The sequence below is a fragment of the Podarcis pityusensis genome, assembly GCF_964106645.2.
Source record: "Podarcis pityusensis genome assembly, chromosome: 2".
Classification (NCBI taxonomy): Eukaryota; Metazoa; Chordata; class Lepidosauria; order Squamata; family Lacertidae; genus Podarcis; species Podarcis pityusensis.
The window spans coordinates 8,925,723-8,951,709 of record NC_138029.1 but is presented as its reverse complement, the minus strand read 5'-3'; the positions used below and the strand labels follow the sequence as shown (position 1 = coordinate 8,951,709).

The 25,987-nt window shown below is 45.1% G+C and overlaps 1 protein-coding gene across 1 annotated transcript in view; it reads right to left on the bottom strand.

The window, feature by feature from the left end:
• The window catches only part of BIN2 (bridging integrator 2), a 39,008-nt gene extending 13,021 nt beyond the window's left edge, over nt 1–25,987 (bottom strand). Inside the window, exons 1-9 of the mRNA XM_080994579.1 lie at nt 25,763–25,987; nt 16,137–16,217; nt 14,342–14,396; nt 12,386–12,480; nt 10,476–10,571; nt 8,814–8,921; nt 5,652–5,737; nt 1,954–2,029; nt 418–500 (exon numbers count right to left, since the gene is read on the bottom strand). Of these exons, the coding sequence (XP_080850705.1) occupies nt 418–500; nt 1,954–2,029; nt 5,652–5,737; nt 8,814–8,921; nt 10,476–10,571; nt 12,386–12,480; nt 14,342–14,396; nt 16,137–16,217; nt 25,763–25,981 (899 nt within the window). The 5' untranslated portion in view covers nt 25,982–25,987. The remainder of the gene's footprint in view (nt 1–417; nt 501–1,953; nt 2,030–5,651; nt 5,738–8,813; nt 8,922–10,475; nt 10,572–12,385; nt 12,481–14,341; nt 14,397–16,136; nt 16,218–25,762) is intronic.

Here is a 25,987-nt window from a genome sequence, read left to right as displayed (position 1 = left end):
GTTTATTCTACCCTCTGTTAGTCAAGATGGCGCTTTTCTGTGGCAGTCCCAAAGCTATGGAATCAGGTGGCTGCTGAGATCCAGTGCTGTAATCTTGGCCCATAGCGATGTGGCTGCTCGGTCAATCTTTCTGAAGCTAACATGCTCCTCTGGAAAGGTTTTTTGTTTCTACTCTGACTGCTGTTTAGTGGCTGTTCACATTTCCCCTTTCAAAGTTTCCATATGTATTTTGTTCTAAAACAGCTCACTGCCTTGAGAAGCCCTGTAATTAAAAGATGGGTTATAAATCTTTTAATTAACTGACTGACAAACAAACCAGATCTCCTGGGATCCAAAGTGGAGAGGAGTTGCTAGTTGCCCACATGGCTGCTGCTTCCGAGACTCCTCTATGCCCACAGGAAAGAGGAAATCCCTTACCTTGACACCCCTTTAATAATGAAGACTTTATTGGAGTGCTGCTTATCCAATGTGCTCATCACATCATACAGGTCATGGTTTAGCTACAAGCAGCAGCAACAAGAAAAGCAAAGATCATTACCCAGTAATTAAGAAATTACCACTATTCACTTATTCACATAAAATAATTAATCCTGACTGACTGCTTCAAGTCAACGAGTGTTTCAAGCTTATTGGTTTATTTAAAATGTTTCTCAGACACTTTTCACTGCAATGCAGTTCCAGAGCGGGCTGTAATTAAAACAGAAATCCATCTCCTATTACAGCTACTCATAAAACATGGCAGATATATGGCAACCAGACAAAAATAAAATAAAATGTCATGAATATCCAGCAAAGGCCTGGGTGGAGACACACTTTTTCAGCTGGAAACACAGACAGGTAGTCCCCAGCCATATCTCAGAGGGGAGGGAAATGGACCACTGGGATGCCACCACCAAGAAGGCTCTGGAGCTTCTGATAGAGGTGGCAGACCCAAGAGAGCCTCCCTGCCAGAGTTCAACAACCAGACAAATCTATACAGGAGGAGTCATTCTCTTAGGTATCCTGGCCCCAAGCTGTGTAGGACTTAATGTTGTCACTGCCTGCTTTATATCCCCTTCCTCTTGGAACTTTCCTCGGAGTACATCAGCTGACAGCTGCCCTTTCATTTATTTTTGAGATTTAAAAATAAACAGCAGTTCCCTGCCCTGGAGGCACTTTAACAATATTAGAAAGGAAGAATGATGTCTGTTCCAATCATCATTCTTCCTTTCTAATACTAATAGTCCTGGCACTCCAGTCACGTTCTGCAGACTTACTTGGACTGAATTGATTCCTGGATAATACCAAAATACGTTTCGGATGAGTAAATAATAATAAAATGTGTGTGTGTGGGGGGGTTATTCTTATTATTATGTATGTTGTCTTTTTTATTTTGTATTTTATGTTGTGAACTGCTCTGAGATCTATGTATAAAGGGTAGTATACAAATTTAATAAACAGTAGTAGTAGTAGTAATAATAATAATAATAATAATAATAATAATAATAATACAGTAAGCCTCAACTTAAGCAGGGATCACATTTCAGGGATCACTCCTAAAGACAAAATTGTGTATAGTCAAAACACATTGGATGCAATGGCGGGTGGGTTTGTCAAAGTCTTTTCTGTCCAGTTCCAAATTTTCTTTTGCCAAGTTTGTAAAGCTGAATGCACACAAATTGTGTGTGTGTGTTTGTGTGGGAGAGAGAGCGAGAGAGAATGCAACTCAGCTGGCTACTACAATGAAGTAGAAATTATGTGCACCACTTTCAAATCCTGACTTCTGTGCATTGTTGGCTGGTTCCCATTGGGACTGCTGGGGTGAAAGGCAGTTTTGGTGCCATCCTACAAGGGCGACGCTGAGACTAGGGGCCACTTCCAGGATTGGTACGAAAACAGGGCAGGTAGAAGCCAATGATGCAGCGTGTCCGTTTGTCCAAATGGCCCACATGTATGACACAGTTGCTCATTTACCTTGCTCATTTCCTTGTAGAAGACATCTCGCAAGTTGGAAATATTCTGGAATATTGTCACATAGCACGCAATTCGGCTGGAGAAGCAAAAATATAAAAAACTAAGCCCAAATGTTAACTGGGTTGGGGCTGCACAATAAAGAGGTGTAATATGGCAAGTGCTGAGTTTTCTGGGACCCTGGAAGACCAGAATGAAGTAGTTCAGCCACGTGTGGTTCACTGAACTAGTTCAAAAATCTCTGTACACCTGAAAGTAGTTCCCATAAGTGTTGGGTGAACTAAATGTGAATTAAATTCATTTTGGGGTAGAACTCTGAGCGATTTCTAGTTCATCTTCTTCCCCTCACTCCCAGCAGGGCTTCCATTAAAAAGGCAAGCCGATTGGACATCTATAAAGAAAGTTAGACAGCAAAATGAACAAGTTAAAAAGTACAGGTCCCCTTACGGGTGCTGCGGGGGGGGGGGGGGGCTCCACTTTCTACATCCCTCCATTGACAGAATGGCTCATTTATTCCTGTGCTTCCTGTTTCATATCCAGTTCCTGATCCACAGGAGGACCTCACCTCTTTCTCTAAGACTGTTGTGCACAATTTTGGTTTGTCTACACAGAGGCATACAGAGCAATTGCTTGAAAATCACTCCCAAGTCTTTAATATACAGTAATTGTAATTCATTTGTTATTTTTTTGGTTGCATTTATTTTTTGCGAAAAACGAAAACGAAATAAAGTGAAATATAATGAAATGTGACAAGAAAACTGGTGTAGATACAGCCTAACAGCAGACTTAGGTAAAGGGACCCCTGACCATTAGGTCCAGTAGTGACCAACTCTGGGGTTGTGGCGCTCATCTCGCTTTTTTGGCCGAGGGAGCTGGTGTATAGCTTCCGGCTCATGTGGCCAGCATGACTGAGCTGCTTCTGGCAAACCAGAGCAGCGCACGGAAACGCCGTTTACCTTCCTGCCAGAGCGGTACCTATTTATCTACTTGCACTTTGACATGCTTTCGAACTGCTAGGTTGGCAGGAGCAGGGACCGAGCAACGGGAGCTCACCCCATCGCAGGGATTCGAACCGCCGACCTTCTGATTCGCACGCCCTAGGCTCTGTGGTTTAACCCACAGCGCCACCCGCGTCCCTTAGCAGACTTAGAGATGACACCAAATGCTGAAATGCCATTGTGTTTGTTCCCTCTCTTCATCCTGTAGTGTTTAGCCAATGAATGGCTTGATGGGCCATTCTATTACCATGTGTTTCTCTGCCCTCACTGTAAAGTCACACCTCCATTATCTTTAAAACAACCCCATGGGGATTGACTAGGCAAAATGTTCATGACTGGGTCCTTAGTCACCTAGCTAGCTTTGTGGCTAAGTGGAGATTTGAACCTTTATCTCCCTGATTTAAGTCTGATGCTTAAAACACTACACCACACTGTCCTCTCAGAATGTGAGACTTTAGATAGACAAGCCATCATGTAGGTTTCTACTGGGAAGGGCCACCAAAGCACACAGTAAGATGATACCATGCCTTTCAGGATCTCAATGTTTCAGGGACAAGAGGGGGAAGCTGGATAAAGGGTTGTCATTTTTGGCAACAAACCTGTGGTCTAATGGTGACACATCTAGTCCTATCCTAAACAATCATTTTTTCACAAAAGCTAAAATTCAATTCTGTGGATTTTGCTGCCATCCTGTGGTCACCAAACTTTTCTGAACTCTGATTGAGAAGCAGCTCGTCTCATAGCTAGCCCACAAGATATTTCAGGTGGCTAATCCTTTGTCTTTGTCCTCTTGATATTCGGACTGCACTTTAAGGGTTTGGATACATGGACTAAGAACTCCAAGCAGTAAGTTGTCTGAGAAACAGTAGCTCAGTCAAAGGAGATGTGCCAACAAGCTCAGCAGGTTTTCTAAATCAACAGCTCGATGAAAGTGATACTCCGCATTTTTCCCAAAGAGACCCACTGCTAGAGCTAGTTCCTATCCCTGACTGCAGAAATCACACAACACATAGCCCTATTAGCTTCAAATACGCACATGGCTGGGGGCAGTAGGAAGAAATGTGCTGGCTCTACTCCCCTTTTATCACCCTTCAACTTGTGGAAGAGGAGAGTCTGAAGCAAGGAGTCTCCTGTCCTTGTGGTTGGAGACTCCCTGCATTGTTTGGAACCCTAATTTCCCAGGGTTTTAGAATGCACAGGGGCTGGAACCTCCAGAAGCACAGAAGGCTCTCTTGCATTAGACCTTTGACTTCCGCTACTTGTAATGCAATTGAAACAGCAACGAAGGAAGAGAAAGTGTTGGTGTTGACCTTCAAAGCCCTAAATGTCCTCGGCCCAGTGTACCTGAAGGAGCATCTCCACCCTCATCATTCTGCCCAGACACTGAGGTCCAGCTCTGAGGGCCTTCTGGTAGTTCCCTTACCGAAGGCCTTCTTGGCAGTGGTACCCACCCTGTGGAACACCCTCCCCTCAGATGTCAAGGAAATAAACAACTATCAGACTTTTAGAAGACATCTGAAGGCAGCCCTGTTTACGGAAGTTTTTAATGTTTGATGTTTTATCATGTTTTTAATATTCTGTTGGGAGCCACCCAGAGTGGCTGGGGAGGCCCAGCCAAATGGGCAAGGTATTAATTAATTAATTAATCAATTAATTGTTAGTCTCCACTGCCCCGTCCCCATGTTTTTTTTAACCCCTACAGCACCTGAAGAGAGCTTTATTGTGCAAACACCCACGTGAACACAGTAACTCCCAATACCTTGGTATCTGCTGAACTGTGGGGAAGCAATTTTTTGATATTTGCCCGTTAATAGTCAAGACCCACCTAGACCCACTTAACATAGTCAAGTTAGAAGAAAAGAGATTCCGGCTAAACACCAGGAAGGCCTTTCTGAGTGTAAGAGCTGTTAAGACAGTGGGACGTACTCCTTGGGGAGGTTGTGGGCTCTTCTTTGCTGGAGGTTTTGAGCAGAAGTTGGAGGGCCATCTCCCATGGATGTTTCAGCTGAGATCCCTGCATTACAGGGGGTTTGAGTACATGACCCTCAAGGTCCCTTCCAACTCTACAGTTCTATGATTCTAACTTACCTTGGGGGACACGGGGGACGCTGTGGGTTAAACCACAGAGCCTAGGATTTGCCGATCAGAAGGTCAGCAGTTCGAATCCCCGCGACGGGGTAAGCTCCCATTGCTCGGTTCCCGCTCCTGCCAACCTAGCAGTTCAAAAGCACGTCAAAGTGCAAGTAGATAAATAGGTACCGCTCTGACGGGAAGGTAAACGGTGTTTCCGTGCACTGCTCTGATTCGCCAGAAGCGGCTTAGTCATGCTGGCCACATGAGCCGGAAGCTGTACGCCGGCTCCCTCGGCCAGTAAAGCAAGATGAGCGCTGCAACCCCAGAGTCGGTCACGGCTGGACCTAATGGTCAGGGGTCCCTTTACCTTTAGCTTAACTTACCTTGGACTTGTGTTGAAACAATTTGTAAATTGCATTTTATGCCCGGTGTTAATATATCCTTTCACCCCATTTTTACCTTCCAGCCTGGGTTCATCGTCAGCAAGCTTAGTCCCAGAGTTCAACAATGAAAGAAGTATCAACTCTACATCTATTTCCTGGTCACCAGCACAACCACACTTCTTAGATTCAACATTCTGCTTTGGGATTCTCTGCCATTTGCACCCTGATCTTTGTTCCCATGCCTAACCTGTTGTAAAGGTCTGGCAGCTCTTCTCTTAGTTCCTTGTTGAGCTCTTCAAACACAGCTTGGGCTTTGTAGAACTCTTCTTCAGCCTGCAGGACCCAAAAGTTTATTAGAGGTACAGGAAATTGAGAGCATTAACAGTGTAGACATGCCAGTGGACTGCAGACTCACATCCTGCTTACACCCCCCATGTGAAATGTTAGCCACATGTAAACCAGACTGCCAAGGACTCTGAAGACAAGGAGAGAGAAAAGGGAGGGATTGTGGAGCCTCTTTCCCCACCTGTCATTCATCTGTGCTCATCTGCCATTGAGCAACTAATTGTCCCAGCATCAGCACCACCCATCACACATGGGAAAACAGCCTCTAAAGAAGAGATAAGACAATCATAGATGGACAATGGATGGAGAAAATTCCACAGTCCCCTCCACTTCTTTTCTGCTTGTCCCCAAGAACAGCATTCTAGTTTTCTCATAGGCAGATCATAGCTTACATGTGGCTACTTTTCATAGACATCACAGTGGCTGGGAGGAAGAAATAAAGTGTGATAGGTATGTAGGAAGCAGAGGAACAGGGTTTAGGATCTTTGATCTCTATATATTATGTACTTCTGGTAAGTGATGTACTCCTCTTCTAACTACTGAGCAACGTGTGGGAAATTGAAGAAAGTAGGAAAAACCACTGGGCCAGTAAGATACAATCTAAATCAAATCCCTTATGAATACACAGTGGAAGTGAGGAACAGGTTTAAGGATTAGATTTGGTGGACAGAGTGCCTGAAGAACTATGGATGGAGGCTTGTAACATTATACAGGAGGCAGCAACAAAAACCACCCCAATGAAAAGGAAATACAAGAAAGCAAAGTGGCTGTCCAACGAGGCCTTACAAATAGCGGGGGAGAGAAGGCAAGCAAAATGTGAGGGAGATAGCGAAAGATACAGGAAATTGAATGCAGATTTCCGAAAAATAGCAAGGAGAGAGAAGAGGGTCTTCTTAAACGAGCAAAGCAAAGAAATAGAGGAAAACAATAGAATGGGAAAAACCAGAGATCTGTTCAAGAAAATTGGAGTTATGAAAGGAACATTTCGTACAGAGATTACCATAATAAAGGACAAAAGTGGTAAGGACCTAACAAAAGCAGAAGACATCAAGAAGAGGTGGCAAGAATACACAGAGGAACTATACCAGAAAGATATGGATGTCTCGTATACCCCAGGTAGTGTGGTTGCTGACCTTGAGCCAGACATCCTGGAGAGTGAAGTCAAATGGGCCTTAGAAAGCACTGCTAATAACAAGGCCAGTGGAAGTGATGATATTCCAGCTGAACTATTTAAAATTATAAAAGATAATACTGTTAAGGTGCTACACTCAATATGCCAGCAAGTTTGGAAAACTCAGCAGTGGCCAGAGGATTGGAGAAGATCAGTCTACATCCCAATCCCAAAGAAGGGCAGTGCCAAAGAATGCTCCAACTACCACACAATTGCACTCATTTCACATGCTAGCAAGGTTATGCTTAAAATCCTACAAGGCAGGCTTAAGCAGTATGGGGACCAAGAACTCCTAGAAGTGCAAGCTGGATTTCGAAGGGGCAGAGGAACCAGAGACCAAATTGCAAACATGCGCTGGATTATGGAGAAAGCTAGAGAGTTCCAGAAAGACATCTACTTCTGCTTCATTGACTATGCAAAAGCCTTTGACTGTGTCGACCACAGCAAACTATGGCAAGTTCTTAAAGAAATGGGAGTGCCTGATCGCCTCATCTGTCTCCTGAGAAATCTTTATGTGGGACAAGAAGCTACAGTTAGAACTGGATATAGAACAACTGATTGGTTCAAAATTGGGAAAGGAGTACAACAAGGCTGTATATTGTCTCCCTATTTATTTAACTTATATGCAGAATTCATCATGCAAAAGGCTGGGCTGGATGAATCCCTAGCTGGAATTAAGATAGCCGGAAGAAATATCAACAACCTCAGATATGCAGATGACACAACCTTGATGGCAGAAAGTGAGGAGGAATTAAAGAACCTTTTAATGAGGGTGAAAAAGGAGAGTGCAAAATATGGTCTGAAGCTCAACATCAAAAAAACTAAGATCATGGCCACTGGTCCCATCACCTCCTGGCAAATAGAAGGGGGGAAATGGAGGCAGTGAGAGATTTTACTTTCTTGGGCTCCATGATCACTGCAGGTGGTGACTGCAGCCACGAAATTAAAAGACGCCTGCTTCTTGGGAGAAAAGCGATGACAAACCTAGACAGCATCTTAAAAAGCAGAGACATCACCTTGCCGACCAAGGTCCGTATAGTTAAAGCTATGGTTTTCCCAGTAGTGATGTATGGAAGTGAGAGCTGGACCATAAAGAAGGCTGATCGCTGAAGAATTGATGCTTTTGATTTATGGTGCTGGAGGAGACTCTTGAGAGTCCCATGGACTGCAAGAAGATCAAACCTATCCATTCTGAAGGAAATCAGAGGCTCCAATACTTTGGCCACCTCATGAGAAGAGAAGACTCCCTGGAAAAGACCCTGATGTTGGGAACGATTGAGGGCACAAGGAGAAGGGGACGACAGAGGACGAGATGGTTGGACAGTGTTCTTGAGGTCACGAAGATTTGGACATGACTAAATGACTAAACAACTACAGCAATAACTAGCAAGCATGAAGTTAATACATGAAGGGGTTAAGAACACAGAATTGTATTCCTAGACTCAGCTAGGTAACACCCCTCACCTGGTAGGAAAGTTAAGTTTTCTTCCAGCATGTGAAGCCGGCAGCACATCTGGGCTTGATCACTTCAAGCCCAGACTGCATACTCAGAAGTATTTTTCTGTATTTTGTAACCCAAGAATTTTCTAACTATGTTCTTCTTGCTGCTGCATGGAACAATGCATGGATATGATCTTTGGAGTTGGTAAGCAAAGCATTTAAACTTACTAAATGGTGTGGTCTGTTCATTGTGAGAGGGGTAGAAAGACAGGAGTGCGGTAAGCGGACTGAATGGGATATGAAAAGGATCCCACAGCCTATATTGTTGAGCAAAGCATGATTTGCCAAAATGGAAGAATTCAAAAATCAGAGACACAATAGGAATGACATTCCTGGTTGTAAGAAACTCCTTCTTGGTCAGTGTTTGGATGGGCTCTCAAGACAGCCTTATACCTTTGCAATTTTAGCTTCATCTTTCTTCTTGGCATTCTGCAGGGCTTCCAAGTGATGTCTGCTGCTGTCATAATCCACTAGTTTTCTTCCCCGCTTAGCAATTCGCTCCTTTGAAATGAAAAATAAATTTTTAGAGTCAATGCTCACTTTCTTTTTCTATTGCCATAACAAGAACATTTCAACCAAATCTGCCTCTCTGATCTGGAGGCCGATAAACCATCAAGGACACTATTCAGAATTCAGTAGGGGAGTGAGGTGAGAACCCGTTTGCACAGCTTAAGATAGCTTCCTTGCATAGCTTCCAGCTGAAGATCAGCTGAACAGTCCTTGCTGAAGATTCCTTCTACTTGTGAGGTAAAGAATGAAGCAGGGCCTTTTTGGTTCTGGCCTTGGTGTTATAGAATACACTTCCAAGAGAAGGCTGCAAAATTTCCTGCCTACAGAGTGGGCCACAGTTTTGAGCTTATTAATCTTCACACTGTGTTTTTACTCTCAGGAATACTAGTAATTATAATTTATAGCCTGTGTTTTTTTGCAAAGTATTTAACACTGTAAATCTGCAGGCAGGGACCAATGTATGTTCAGTTGTGTAGAGTTCCTAGCCTATTTTAGGCATTTTTATAATTTATTTTTTTACTGATAATAAGGGCAGTTAGAGTTTTGGATTGCAGAGATCAAGATTCAAATCTCCCTGGAAGACCTCCTTCTGACCTCACACCCCAAATACTCATCATATACTGTGACATCTTCCACAAATACTATGGCTTAGTGCAGGCATCCCCAACCTGTGGCCCTCCAGATGTTTTGGCCTACAACTCCCATGATCCCTAGCTAACAGGACCAGTGGTCAGGGATGATGGGAATTGTAGTCCCAAAACATCTGGCAGGCCAAGTTTGAGGGAGCCTGGCTTAAAAGAATGATAGGAAAGGCCAGGCACCCCCAACCTTTGGCCCTCCAGATGTTTTGGACTACAATTCCCATCATCCCTGATCACTGGTCCTGTTAGCTAGGGATCATGGGAGTTGTAGGTCAAAAAATCTGGAGGGCCGCAGGTTGGGGATGCCTGGGAAAGGCCAACACACACACACACACACACACACACACACACACGCACACACACACACACACGTAAAGAGATTGACTTGTGAACATATTTTATATGATGATCAGGAGGAAGAAAATTTCCTCCCAGTAGCATTATGTTTCCTTGAGGACTAGTAAAGGTAAAGGGACCCCTGACCATTAGGTCCAGTTGTGGCTGACTCTGGGGTTGTGGCGCTCATCTCACTTTATTGGCTGAGGGAGCCAGCGTACAGCTTCTGGCTCATGTGGCCAGCATGACTAAGCCGCTTCTGGCGAACCAGAGCAGCGCACGGAAACACCGTTTACCTTCCTGCTGGAGCGGTACCTATTTATCTACTTGCACTTTGATGTGCTTTCGAACTGCTAGGTTGGCAGGAGCAGGGATCGAGCAACGGGAGCTCACCCCGTTGCGGGGATTCGAACCGCTGACCTTCTGATTGGCAAGCCCTAGGCTCTGTGGTTTAACCCACAGCGCCACCTGCATCCCTTTCCTTGCGGACTAGAAACATGTAAAAATGGAAAGTTGAACTTTCAGTTCTGGGCGCTGGATACTGCAAAGTCAGCCCTGAAATACACACCTTAATTTCACTGAACTGCGTCAAGTAATTCTCCATAGTCCTGACTGCCTGATCGGCCAGTTTCTTCTCATAATCTTCCCACAGAAGGTCATTGCTCTGCAGGTAAAAGGACAAACAGACATTAAAAAAATGGTGCTGGGTGGAATGTTCTGTGCAACCCCTGCCTCTCTGAAGCAACTTCTTTCTCAAGTTTTAAGGGCTTATTCTCAAGGTGTGCCATCCCTTCTTTAGAGGCTGGAGATAAACAACTGCTGGTGGATTTCTCTGTATTGCTCTTCTTGTTTCTTCAGATGCAGCTTATGCTGTCTGTTATTGGATAAGTAGGTTTGACCTAAACTTGCCTTACTGGTGTGAGCAGGAATTATGGGAAATTCTAAATAAAAGGTGACTATATGGATTAGGTGAATCTGTTTGCTGGTCCGCTGTTGCCTTTCTTTTACTTATTTCAGGAGAGGGAAACCAAAGCTTTGTCTCTACATATATATGCTTCGTTACTCAGTGACTGTGAAATCAAAGGGTGAGTTGCATGTGTGAAACAGATAAATTCAGAAGAAGGCATGATAACAGTCAGAGGTGCCAGGCATCATGTAGGAGATCTGTGTCAAAATTGTTCCTTTAAAGTAGGACTGCCAGAAGTTTGAAGAGGTCGATTAACTGTATGTTAGTCAATTAGTGATTAAGTCTGCATATATCTGCAGATATGAGATAAAATGAGATAAAAAAATGAGATAAAAACACTCTCTTTTTTAAAAGAGCATACTCTCTGCTGTTATATCCTGTGACAACAGGCTCTGCCTCTCTCACACAAGAGCAAATAACCTCTTTTTAAGATCTCGCTTGCCAACTGCTGCTATCCTAAGCAATTGTGTCATGTACAGACCCAAGACTAGTCCAGCAGATATTTCTAAAGTTTCTCCTGGATCCACAAAAAAAAAGTTGAGATCTGTCCAGCCCAGGGGTCAGCAAACTTTTTCAGCAGGGGTCCACTGTCCCTCAGAACTTGTGGGGGGCCAGACTATATATATATATATATATATATATATATATATATATGGGGGGAATGAACGAATTCCTATGCCCCACAAATAACCCAGAGATACATTTTAAATAAGTTTTACATTCTACTCATCTAAAAACAGACTGATTCCCAGACCGTCTGTGGGCCAGATTTAGAAGGCGAATGGGCCGGATCTGGCCCCCGGGTCTTAGTTTGCCTACCCATGGTCTAGCCCTAGTGAAAAGGAAACAGCACTGATTCTCACCTCTACTTCCTGCCTAGGCAAAGCAACAATTGTGGGATTATCACATCTGTTTTGGCCCTTATATTGGGCTAAACCACTCTTAGCTAGTCTCCCACAAAGAATCTCAGGAACTATAGTCAGATATTCCTCTCTAACTCTGCTTTACGGAACTATGGTTCCCAGGGAAGAGAGAATGATTGATAGACTAGTTTAGATCTGAAGATATACCTGCAATCTTTGCCATTTGTAATAAGAGTGGACAGCTTAAGAAAATCAGGCTCGAGTCTGGTGTCTTGTAGGAGCAAAGGCTGTGAGCTGGAGAAAGCCCTGGCTCAAACTATGATATGAGCTATGAGCTCACTAGGTGGCCTTGGAGGAGTTGCTGTTGTCTCAGCAATCATCTGGACATGGAAGGTAGAGCATGAGCCTCTTAATCTCAGGGTCATGGGTTTGAGTTCCACGTGGGGCAAAAGATTCTTCATTGCAGGGGGTTGGACTAGATGACCCTTGTCCCTTCCAACTCTGCAATTCTATGATAATACTGTTCTGTCTTACAGGAAGGTTGTAAGATTAATTCCAACACTTATGTAACGTTGTAGGAATGCTCATTTTTATTATGAAGTAAAATATGTCCTCGATAACTGGGACTAAGAAATGTGCCGCACTCACCTGCACGATGGCTTGCAGTTTTTCATACCCATCCCACTCCTCGCTGTAAATTTCCTGCAGAGTTTCAGACACTTTCTTAGAGCTTTCGTGCATCACTGCAAAGGGCAAACAGCAAGATTGATGACTACCTCTCAGTCGTCATTATCAGTCCCTGGCCAAGTCAACATCCCCACTGCTGACGGGAATTACTTAAAATATTCAGTCTTCAAGCATGACAGCTCTTCAACGGCACACATTGTTTGTGTGCTCAGTTCTTCCAGGTCCCCATGTGGTTGTTTTAAAATCAGGTTACTGGACCCACCTACCCCCTCTCTCCTTTGGGGCAGCTTTGTACAGTGAAAATAATATCCGCTAGCTGTGATAAAGAGAGGGAATGACAAGGGCTTCACAAAGGCATGGTGGTGTTTCTCAACCTCATAGGTTAAAACCTCACAGCTTAAAAAAAAATAATCTGGCAAAGATGAGCATAAATTGTGGGAGAGGAACTCTATCAGGAGATGACCAGGTACTTCCGGTTCACTGCGGAGGTTAATGATGGTGAGCTCCGTGTCGTCCAGGCAATAGAGTCTTGGGGGTAATTGCCAGGGCTCGGCGCACCCCCCAAAACCCCCATTTTGTTATGTTGAAATTGTTAATAAAAAAACTTTTTTAAAAAGGAGATGACCAGATCTGTAGTAGAATGGTCATAGGAAGTTGTCTTATCATGAGTCAGAGCATTGATGTATCTAGTTTAATACTGTAGAGGTTTCAACCTTTTTGAGTCTATGGCTCCCTCCTACATTCTTTCTGTGGCACCCCTGGGGGGTTCAGGAGCCCAGTTAGGTTCCCCCTTGCCTGCAGAGCTGGCAGCCTCTCACCCTTTTTTGAACACACTCCCTTGTGGAGTGTTCCCTCAGCCTCCTCTCCCCTCTTCTTGGGAGTCCTCTGGGCAGCCGCTGCTGCCGCCCCTGGTCTCGGAGCTGCCCCACCCCACCCCAAAGAGAGGTGCCTCCTCACACTGCCCCACAGGCACCTGGGACTTGTCTGTCCATTCCCAACAGCAAGGGCTGGTGGGCTGGCTGGCTGGGCTCCCTCACTCACTTGAGAGCCAGTGTGGTGTAGTGGTTAAGAGCGGTAGTCTCGTAATCTGGGGAACCGGGTTTGAGTCTCCGCTCCTCCACATGCAGCTGCTGGGTGACCTTGGGCCAGTCACACTTCTTTGAAGTCTCTCAGCCCCACTCACCTCACAGAGTGTTTGTTGTGGGGGAGGAAGGGAAAGGAGAATGTTAGCCGCTTTGAGACTCCTTAAAGGGAGTGAAAGGCGGGATATCAAATCCAAACTCTTCTTCTTCTTGTTTGCTTATTCCGAGACCACCTCCGCTCCTGGAAACCAGCACCCTCTAGCCAGCCCCAGAAGCACCATTCGCCTAGGGAGCTTGTAGCCAGGGCTGCTGCAAATAGCTGTGAAAGCCTTTGGGAGGCAGAGACACAAGAGGGCATCAGAGAAGGGAGGGAAGGGAAAAGGGACAGAGGCCAGTGTTGGCCATCATTCAAGGCACCCCAGGGTGTCACAGCACACTAGAAACCACTGCTGTAGACACTGACTAACATACCGTAATCTCTTCAGGGTTTTAGGCATTAGCAGTCATAACCTCCCAGTCTAATCTACTTCTCAGGGCTGTTGTGCAAGGATAAAGGGGCAAGAGATGTTGCCAGGAGCCACTTGATGGAAGGGTGGGATAATTTTCCAGTTTTGGAAAAATGGATGGGTTTGGAGAGGAGCCAACCGTAAGCAGAGCATCTGCTTGAAAAAAAGTATCTTGTCAGACAATCGCGCTCTCTCAAGATGGCAAAGCTGATGACCTTTCATCAGAGAGGCAACATTCTGTGAAGCAGTTGCACCGTGAAGGAACTGCCTTAAGGGGTGGCTTCCGAGGGCTGAAAACGTTACAGGTATTAAGACTTGGCTTTCTGTACCTTGCACAGCACTGAGGAAAACCTTAAGGTCCTTGTAGAGTTTGTGACCTTCAGCCTGGGGGCACAAAAATAAAGTGAAAAGGGAAGAAGTCATTGCGTCAGATGTGTCATCTGTACATTTCTGCATGATGCTCCTATTAGTTCATTGAAGAGTCGGACACGACTAAACGGTTAAACAACAACAAAACACAAGGAGGGAGAGAACAAAAATACCATATTTTTGGCTCTATAAGACGCACCAGACCACAAGACGCACCTAGTTTTTGGAGGAGGAAAACAAGAAAAAAAATATTCTGAATCTCAGAAGCCAGAACAGCAAGAGGGATCGCTGCACAGTGAAAGCAGGAATCTCTCTTGCTGTTCTGGCTTCTGTGATAGCTGCGCAGCCTGCATTCGCTCCATAAGACGCACACACATTTCCCCTTACTTTTTAGGAGGGAAAAAGTGAGTCTTATAGAGCAAAAAATACGGTAACTAAAGGCAGAAGCCTGTAGATTTATGGGAGTGGTACCATAAAGGCAGGACTTCAGGGCCTGAGTCCAGAGCCCCCATTCAGCAAAATGGACAGAAGGGTCTCCAAAGGCAGCAGGGTTACTTTATCACATTTTTAAGTAAGCGAAGGAACACCATCGAAAGACAGTCGACCACCACCGCCATAACAGTGTTACGCCCAGAGTCTGAAAACCACCCAATTGCACCAGTAGTAACACATATTGCCATCTGCACAGTGGAATCCTGTAACACTAGTAAGTCCACTGTCCAAAATTACCAAAGTGCTCCATTGCCTTCAGGGTCTTCATAAACATCACACCTACTGTTGGGGCAAGATTGTCTGTGGGTCTGTGTATGTGTGTGTCTCCTCACAATGGTTCTTTTTCAATATAATGCTTAATTCCCCTTCTTCAGTATCTTTTAAGAAACCCAAAACTTCATAGCTAGCTTTATCTTCCATCTATAGACACCAATCTTCAGGAGACTGTGCCCTATATATTTCAGTACAGTGGTACCTTGGTTCTCAAACTTAATCCGTTCTGGAAGTCCGTTCCAAAACCAGCATTCTGAAACCAAGGCACACTTTCCCATAGAAAGTAATGCAAAATGAATTAATCTTTTCCAGACTTTTAAAAACACCCCCTAAAACAGCCATTTAACATGAATTTAACTATCTAACAAGACCACTGATGCATAAAATGAAAGCAATAAACAATTTACTGCAGTCACACAATCAATCAGTCAGTAGCTGAACTGGGTTCCACACAGTCACAAAAACAAAACAAGAAAGAGCCACAAAAACAAAAATGCAAAATAAATAGCGAAAACAGACAGACCTCAGCATAACAATCAAATCGGAAGTGTAACACTCAAAATGGAGCATGTTTGGCTTCTGAAAAAATTCGCAAACCGGAACACATACTTCCGGGTTTGCAGTGTTTGGGTTCCAAGTTGTTTGAGAACCAAGCCGTTTCAGAACCAAGGCACCACTGTAATCCATTCTTTTTCCTTATTCTCTGTTTCCACCCAGGAACCCACGGGAATGCGGAGAAGTGGCCTAAGCAGAGTATGCTTTATTACAGCAAATTTAGGGCCAAACAAGTCTGTAGACTGAGGCTTGCCAGAATCTTTCATGGTTTGCCTAACCAGAGGGCCTATAAAACCTGGGTCGGATCAACTCCAAATTCAGGTACACTAGAGATGCTAGGAGAATATGGAACAATCCTAAAAATATTATATCCCCCACTACCCTCAAAGTTTCCAGAAAGCAGGGAACAGCTCACACCCTCATGTGCAATACAACCTGTTGCTGTTGGAAATTGTACGCGCCCTGTTCAAACTGTTCATCTTTCGTTTCCACTGTTTTCCCCAGTTTCTGCAAAACCTACAGCGACAGGGAAATAAAGAAAGATTGTACAGCATTACAGCACAAAGCATGTAACTTTACTTGAGCAGTTAAGGTGCAAGACTGATTTTTAAATAAATGCTCCATGGACGTTCTGTTTCCCACAGTGGTGATCTTCAGTCAGTCATCTGTCCAAATGGTTATGATCTCATGAAGCAAAATAAACGGCAAGATTTAAAAAATATGCTTAATAAAATAAATAGCCTGTGGGTTATATCAAGGTATGTTGCTCAGTAAGGCTTCTGTCTGGGTAAAATGAAAAGAAACTACAGTGGTACCTCGGGTTAAGTACTTAATTCGTTCCAGAGGTCTGTTCTTAACCTGAAACTGTTCTTAACCTGAAGCACCACTTTAGCTAATGGGGCCTCCTGCTGCTGCTGCGCCGCCGCTGCACGATTTCTGTTCTCATCCTGAAGCAAAGTTCTTAACTTGAGGTACTATTTCTGGGTTTGCGGAGTCTGTAACCTGAAGCGTATGTAAACCAAGGTACCACTTTATTTTCAGCGAGGGTGAGCGAGCTGTGCTAATATTTGCTTGTTCCAAATGGTAGGCCGTCAACTGCTGGGACCATCCGCGTTGGTGACATCATGCAAAACAAAGACACCTGTGCAAAACCTTTCTAGGGGGGGCACATGCTTTCTACACAGACGGTCCCAGATTCAAACACTGGCAGTTTCAGGTAGAGGAAGACCGCCCTTCCTGAAACCTTGCAGAGCTGCTGCTTGTTGGTTGAATTAGAAGGGTCACCTGAGGCTGCTTTATGCATGTTCTTCCTGCTTCAGGGGGTGCCAACATGGTACCTGTGAGCTCACCTGTATCCCCAGAGGCTGTCCCCAGCAACTGGAGGGTCAGTCCCTCCCACTGCTGGAATTAAATCTGAAAAAACACCACTGTAACCAATAGAATAGGCCGCAGGTCATGTGTGTGCTGGCCATGACTATTTTGCAAATGTGCCCACTGGCAACCCGTTTTCCTGCATACCACTTTCTTGAGGGACCTTATCAAGCACCAAGAGCCAGTGTGGTGTAGTGGTTAAGAGCGGTAGTCTCGTAATCTGGTGAACTGGGTTCGCTTCCCCGCTCCTCCACATGCAGCTGCTGGGTGACCTTGGGCCAGTCACACTTCTCTGAAGTCTCTCAGCCCCACTCACCTCACAGAGTGTTTGTTGTGGGGGAGGAAGGGAAAGGAGAATGTTAGCCGCTTTGAGACTCCTTAGGGTAGTGATAAAGCGGGATATCAAATCCAAACTCCTCCTCCTCCTCCTCCTCCTCCTCCTCCTCCTCCTCCTCCTCTTCTTCTTCTTCTTCTTCTTCTTCTTCCACTGCAGGACAAATGTTCTTTGGCGGAGCTGTTGCCTGGAAGCAGACCTTCACCTTCTCAGCAACTTTTAATACCTTCGACCATACATTAGTGGCCAAAATTGTGGAAACCTTTTGGAAAAAGTGTATTTCTGAGGTTTGATGGCTCATAACACCACCTTGGGACGCGGGTGGCGCTGTGGGTAAAAGCCTCAGTGCTTAGAACTTGCCGATCGAAAGGTCGGCGGTTTGAATCCCCGCGGCGGGGTGCGCTCCCATCTTTCGGTCCCAGCGCCTGCCAACCTAGCAGTTCGAAAGCACCCTTAAGTGCAAGTAGATAAATAGGGACCGCTTACTGGCGGGAAGGTAAACGGCGTTTCTGTGAGCTGCGCTGGCTCGCCAGATGCAGCTTTGTCACGCTGGCCACGTGACCCGGAAGTGTCTCCGGACAGCGCTGGCCCCCGGCCTCTTAAGTGATATGGGCGCACAACCCTAGAGTTGGACACGACTGGCCCGTACGGGCAGGGGTACCTTTACCTTTACCTTTAACACCACCTTTATTTGGAGTAATACCAGAAAATATACCTAATCTATGAAAGATAAGTTAATGGAGAATGTAATGCAACCAAATTTGTTCAATTATCTGTATTCTGTCAAAAGTTATAGCCAAATAACCAGAAAAAGGAAGCGCAACTTGCTTAGGTTGATATGCTTGCCTTCATTTGAATATAACCAATGAGCATGAGTGTTTAGAGAGCCAATCAGGTGTTATGAGCCATCAAACCTCAGAAATACACTTTTCCCAAAAGGTTTCCACAATTTTGGCCACTAGTGTAGTATCCTCCTGGGCGTCCTTGCTATGATGGGGGTTGTTTTGCAATGGCTCAAGTTTTCAAGTTGCAGTGAGGCCTCAGAAGATGGCGCTTGTGCTCATCCCTTTGGTCTATGGCAGGGGTCCTCAAACTTTTTCAGCAGGGGGCCAGTCCACTGTCCCTCAGATCTTGTGGGGGGGGGGCTGGACTATATTTTGAAGAAAAAACTGAACGAGGGACGATGAGCAGCGTGCGAAAGGGCTCCAGAGAGGGGCTGGCAGCAAACAAAGCCCAGCCCCCTTCCTCCTCTAGGCAGGGCAGGGAGAAGCCAGGAGGAGGGAGGGAGGAGGCGCCGGCGCTGCCATGTGAGGGAGAGAATGTGCACGCTGGTGATCCACATGGTGGAGATCCATTCAGCGATTCCCAGACCGTCCGCGAACCGGATTGAGAAGGCAATAGGGCCGGATCCGGCCCGCGGGCCTTAGTTTGCTGACCCGTGGTCTATGGCATGGGTAGGCAAACTAAGGCCCAGGGGCCGGATCCGGCCCAATCGCCTTCTAAATCCGGCCCGCAGATGGTCCAGGAATCAGCATGTTTTTACATGAGTAGAATGTGTCCTTTTATTTTAACTGCACCTCTGGGTTATTTGTGGGGCATAGGAATTCATTCATATTTTTTTTCAAAATATAGTCTGGCCCCCCCCACAAGGTTTGAGGGACAGTGGACTGGCCCCCTGCTGAAAAAGTTTGCTGACCCCTGGTCTATGGGGTCCTGCAGGGTTCAATTGTGTCTCCTATGCCTACAGGAAACCTCTGAGAGAGATCGCCTGGGAGAGTGCGTGGATTTTCATAAGGCTGTCAGTGGTTACTAGCCAGAGTTACGCTACGGTTACAGTCAGACGCAGTGTGCTTCTGAAGACAGACGTATGGGCAGTGCTATTGTGCTCGGGTTGTGCTTGTGGGTTTCTCAAAGGCATCTGGTCAGTCACAGTGAGAACAGGATGCCGGACTGGCTTGCTCCATCAGGCTCGTCTTCTGCTCTTGGGTCTGCAGTTGGTGTAATACAAAAGATTGTATAGCTGTGCATTTCCAGAGACAAGCTGTGTTCGGAGACCAGGCAACAAGCAGAATGTCCCCATTCCTGCAGCTAACTGGGGACTTGTGAAGTGTATGCGTGTGAGGAAAGGAAGCTAATTTTTGCACACCCAGTTCTGCTCCCCTGACTGTACTGAGATGATGTTCCTACGAATCTCCCAACTTAAAATAATTGTGCAAGCTGTAACAACCCCACAATGATCTTGTTGGCTTAGCTAGCACTTCCTTTTTGCAGGAGTGAATGTTGCTGGGGGTGGGGTGGGCCTGACTCTGTCATCAGTTAAAGTTACTATATCAAAGAAGGAACGTGCTTTCTCCCACCATGTCAACAACAGCCTCTCCAGGCACCCAGGGCTAGAATGTGACACTTGTTGCCTTCAGAAACATCCCCTTTTTTGTGGTTTCCTTCTCCTCCCTGCTTCCATCTGGTATTTTCACTTATGATTACACAGAAACCAAACAAAAACACACACATGCACACATCTTCCTAGGAGGATTTCCTTCAGCATTTATCAGGACCAACAGACTGGTTACTGGGAGGGTTGAAGGAAACAAACCAGTTTAGCCCCACCCACACAAAATGTATTTATTATTATTATTATTATTAGCCTTCTTTTTGGCATGGCAACTCAAAATGACTTACTAAAAATGGGGGGGGGGGCACATTAAAACTCCCCACCCACTCTAAAAGGCCATAATTAAAAGCCAAATGCCTGGTTAAAAAGGAATGTTTTTGCCTGGCTCCTGAAGATATGTAACAATGGCACCAGGCAAGCCTCCCTGGGGAGAACATTCCACTAATGGGGAGACACCACTGAAATGGCCCATTCTCTTGTTGCCACCTTCCAGTTCTCTGGTGGAGAGGGTACGTGAGGAAGGGTCTCAGATAATGATCACAGGTCAGTTCACTATGGTCCTCTTTGGACTTGGCAGGTGTATAGATATAGCAGGTTAGCCACAAAAGAACACAGGAACTGACTTTCTGGAGCTGAAAAAGGTCCCATTAGGTATGTCAGGAAAGATTGAGAGCACAAGGAGAAGGGGATGACAGAGGACGAGATGGTTGGACAGTGTTCTCGAAGCTACAAACATGAGTCTAACCAAACTGCGGGAGCCAGTGAAAGACAGGAGGGCCTGGCGTGCTCTGGTCCAGGGGGTTAGGCTGGTGCGACTAAACGACTAAACAACAACACAACAGGTATAGAATTCTGTTTCCAGCGGTGGCCGGACATGTGTTTCTGCATGCTCACAAGGCATGAGGTTTCCTGTTGTGTCTGTGGCCACAGCAGGCCCCAACAGAGGCCCTTGGTGGCACAGCAGCATGGGAACATACACACCCCTTGCTGCGTCGTCATGGCATCATGACGTGAAGTGACGTCATGATGGTGTGGCACGGAGTGCGCATGCAGGGCACCCACAGTCTGCGGTCCAAGTTGGCTCCTCCATCCTGCCTCTTTCCCACCAGCCTTCCCAAGTGGAGTTCCAGGTATGTCTCATAGCAGCAGAAGTAAGGCATGCTCAGAAGTACCAGGGATAGAATTCAGAGAAGCTGGTGCATATGCTTTAGCGGAAATTGCAATGACAGCGTGGGTCTCTGGGTTGCAACCTGACAAGCCTAATCTGCAAATGCTCGGTAGGGCACAGAATACTTTTTAGCACACTAACAGAACTGTCACCTGGTTTTGTGGCCGAGAACAAAACAAGTAGCTTATCTGCTGTTTCCCACAACTCTGTAGGTGTAGAACAATGCTAGAATCACACCGCCTGAGAAAGCAACAAATCCCACAGGCAGCCAATAAAATGTCTGCCAACGGTTATGAGATCCACGGTTATTTGTTTCCCAGTCCAAGTAGCAAACTTTGTTGCACTTGCAGGCTACGCCGTTTGGGCACTTGACTCTTTGTGGCTTCCTGCAAAGGATTCTACAGTAGCTTTGGTGAGGCTCTAACATAATAATAATAATAATAATAATAATAATTTTTATTTATACCCTGCCTTCCCCAGCCAAGGCGGGCGGCTAACAAGCAATAATAAAAACAAGTTGAATGAATACAACTTAAAAACAAGATTAAAATACAACATTAAGATATAGAAACATTAAAATATTAGAATGCAGCCTCATCACAGGAGGAGAAAGAAAAAAGGAAGAGGGGGAGGGAATCAAATTGGCTCCAAGCAAAAGGCCAGGCGGAACAACTCTGTCTTACAGGCCCTGCGGAAAGAAATCAGATCCTGCAGGGCCCTGGTCTCATGAGGCAGAGCTTTCCACCAGGCCGGAGCCAGTGTTGAAAAGGCCCTGGCTCTGGTTGAAGCTAATCTAATTTCCTTAGGGCCTGGGACCTCTAGGGTGTTGCTGTTTATGGACCTTGAGGCTCTCCGTGGGGCATACCAGGAGAGGCGGTCCCATAGGTACGAGGGAGAGAAACTTCAGGAGAAACCTCCTAATGATATGAACCATTTGACAGTGGAACAGATTGCCACTGGAGGTGGCGGGCCCTTCACTCTTTGCTGGAGATGATTATGCTAAGGTTGGGTGGCCATCTGTTAGGGATGTGGCACAGTAGTTGCATATTGCATTGCATATCCTGCACTGAGCAGGGGGCTGAATGACCTCTTAGATCTCTTCTGACTGTAATTTTGTTCTTAGCTCCCCTCGTGGAGCTTCCCAGGGTGACCCAGGAAGAGGGAAAGGCCAGTTCCCCCATAATTTAGCCATAACTTGTCTTCTCTCAGGATGGCAGCGCATTAAGATCAAATGCCAAATGGCCAAATCATCTTGTTCATTTTTGAAAGGAACCCCCCTTTTTAAAATAGTGCAATGACAGGGATGATGGGGAGGCAAGGCTAGATTTAAGGGCAAACCCAGCTAAACACTCTACAACTCGAAAGGCAGATTTTGGGAGGCCATCACCTCGGTTCTATTTCTGGTTGAACCCTAGCACAGCATTTCCTCTTGGATCCATTAAGTGGCAGTAGGTAAACAGACGAGAGGACAGGGCTCTAGGGAACTCCACTGGTCTGGCACATGACTAATACATGGAGAAAAACACGAATGTTCAACGCTGCACTTCTAAAAATAATATTTAAAAGGCAGTCAGTCAGTGTGAAGCCTCCCAGGGGGAGGGCAAGGTGCAGTTAAGCCAGCTATGATGTGCATGCCTGTCACTTAAATTTCCAAGTCTGGAGCATAGCTTGAGAATTAATTGTGAACCCTGTTCCATATTACACCAGTTCACCCGTAGTGCATCCTGCAAGGGAGACCTGCAACAAAATGCTGCAGTGCAGAGAGTACTCCTGTCCTGAGCTTGGGCTCCCAGGTAACTCCCTTCCAAGCCCACCCAGTTTTGATTGCTCCTTCTCAACAGTCAGCCAGCATTCTGTGCTTACTGAACATACTCAGTTTTCATTGGGCTGTTTTGAGGGTTCGCCCTTCCCCTTGAGGGTTTTTCCAGAACATTTGTACTTCTGCAAACCTGAGCCTACTGCCGCCTCTCTCCTGTGCAGAGATGGTGCCGCTTTGCCTACATTATGACCCGGGGTGGGAAAATCTGTGTATTTTGGTTCCTCTCCGTTTTTCTTGTTCCAGTCTCAAATTGAATTCTCTGCATTTCTGCATTAGTTTGTGCAGTTAGTGAAACCCGCCCCCATTATGTGCATTTTAGCATGATAGACACATTTTTGAAAGCAACGTCCCCTAATATAATGCATTCTATATGCACACATTTTGGTAATATGCATTATTTGGTTGGAGAACAGCATCACAAAAGCTGGAGAACTGCGAACTTTGAAGAGCAGCTGTGTTTCTGTCTGCAAATTGTTCTGGAAAGTGAGAATTAGGTACACTCACACTAAAATCCAAACCAAACCGATTTTTCTACCCCATTCCTAATAAGGATCCACACTTGGGGGATGAGTTTTTAGGTTCAGTTTGGTATTTGAGATTCAGGATCTAAATTTAATCTTTCGTGTAATCTCATGTCTCTTGCTTTCAGGTTAAACCTTAGTAATGACATGACTGGGTCATTTAAACCGAATAATGGCTGTTCTGACTACTCAGCCACCGTCTCCTAGACACCACCGGCAGAAGGCAAGTTAGGTGAGGAAGCAGACAAAGGAGAGAGCTATGTAGAAAATGTCCTACGTAAGAAATGTCCTTCTGAGTAGAACACTTTACTGTGCTTGATGAAATTTGGCATGGCTGCCAGGTGTCAGATAAAATTGAACCAGGGGTGTATAGGAGGGGAGCCCCAACATTATGTGTTACATGTTTTGAGGCCTTTGAAAAGTTAGAGAGCCATGCTTAGCACAAAACAAAGGTTCTTTCTTTGAAAATATGACTTTCTGTAAGTGACTCAACACCCCTCCCCTAAGATTTCTCCCTGTCCAGTGTTTGTGCCAGTGAGCAAACACTTGACCTGCCTCATACCCTGGGCACATGACTAGGGTTGCCATATTTCAAAAAGTAAAATCCCCCCAAATAGTTGAACTTTTTATTTATTTAGGAAATGCAAAATGCAGCTGTTTCCCCTGCTTTTTCCATCGCATTGCCACGCATCTGGGACATTCAACAAAATTCCCCCATGACACCATTTTTACACCCGAAAATATTAGGAATTATCCTGACGTATGGCGAGCCAACACACGACAGAATTCTGTCCCTTCTCACAGAATTGAGGCAACAACTGCTCAACTATAACTATACAAAAGAGTCTAATGTTTGTAACGGTGACTATATAACATAGGCATGGTGGTTCAAGCAAAATGACAAACCATTACATTGGACTCACCATTTCATACAGTTATTCGTACAATGAATGACTGGAGGAAAAACCCATCTTTATCAGATATTTATATCCAGTGCTTTTTTTCTGGGGGGACGCAGGGGGTACGCATACCCCTAAACACTTTGTGAATCTAAATTGAAGGGCAGTATTTCAATATGAGTAGGGAAATGAGAGTATCCCAAAACACTATTTTTTAATAAAAAAGCACTGTTTATATCCTTTCGACAGAGGGGACAAAAGACTGGTTAAAGCAGCGGTTGGCAACCTAAGACAACATTGGCCCATGGGGTTGTTTAACCAGCCCCCGAACCACCCCTGAACCGAGCCGCCTGCTCAGCGAGTCCCTGCGTGCTGCGCTAAACTGGCGCAGCGCAGCATGGGGACTCGCTTCCACGGCGCTGGAAATCGTGTCTGTGCAGGCGCCGGAAATTGCGGCCCACGGAGGGATCTCCACTGGAGTGAACTGGCTCAGGCGAGGTAAACCTTGCCGACCTCGGGGTTAAAGTATGTGTGTGTGTGTGGGAAGACACAAGAATTACCCACCCGAGAAGAATGGCAGACGAAAGTGATGGACTATATGGAATTGGCTGAGATGACTGGCAGAATCCGAGACCAGGGAGAAGGGTCGGTGGAAGAAGATTGGAAAAAATTTAAAATATATCTTCAAATATATTGTAATATTAAAGACTGTTAGAAAGATGTTGGAAAAAGAAAATTAGGCAGTTTTGGTAGATATGATATAAAGGATTAAGCAAAAATGAGCTGATGAAATTGATGAAACAGAGGATGTTTAATTATAATATTTTAAATTAAAACACGTGAATGAAAATAAGGTTGGAAGGATTTGCTGAAAAAACGATCTGAACTAGAATACAAAATTGGGAGGTGAGAGGAGGTCAAGGAAATAAGTAAAGGGAAAAAGTTATGTAAAGGTTTAATCTGTTTTTGTTCTATTTTAATTCAATGCATTTTTATATCTTTTGTTTTGCTTTTTTTATTCTATTTTATTGTTCTCTTTTTTCTTGTTACTTTTTGCTCTGTTATGGTTAAATTTTTCTTTGTATTTTGTACTGTTTTTTTTCCTTTTTGCAATTTTAAACTTGGAATAAATATCATTAAAAAAAAATAAAAATAAAGTATGTGTGTGTGTGAAGGGACACCTAGTTTACATTAAAACAGTTTTGCGTACCTTATTGCAACACAGACAAACATATAAGGCAGGGGTGGAGAACATTGTAGGGAGCCCAACAATATCTGAAACACAACTCGCAGCCAGCTTGGCCAGTGATCTGGAATGATGGGAGTTGGAGTCTGGCAACATCTGAATGGCCACACAGGTACCCCACCCTGATGTATGACATTCAAAACTGTACTGGAACAATCCGGGCAAGAGGCAGGGAACCCCCCTTCCCCTCCTCCCAATTTTGTCTAATCTCTGCTTTCTGAGATACATTTTTGGAGAAGTGAAAGAGCAGGTCATCTATGCGCCCCTCCCATAGTATTACTAAAGTAAAAGAAACCTCTCTGTCACGGTACCTTCTCTTGGGCTCGGCTGAATTGCTTTTGGACCCGCTTCGCAAACAACCCAGCGCCTCCAGTCTTGCCCTCTGCCATGGCTGCGTCTAGTTGTGCAGTTTCTTTTTTCAGCATCCAGTTGTGGTTTAATTCTTTCTTCTTCTTTTTTTTTAACTTCCGTGGAAGGAAGTTTAAGAAAGGGGTGTCAGCTGTCACCAGCCTTGACATCCGTTTAACCATCAGTTT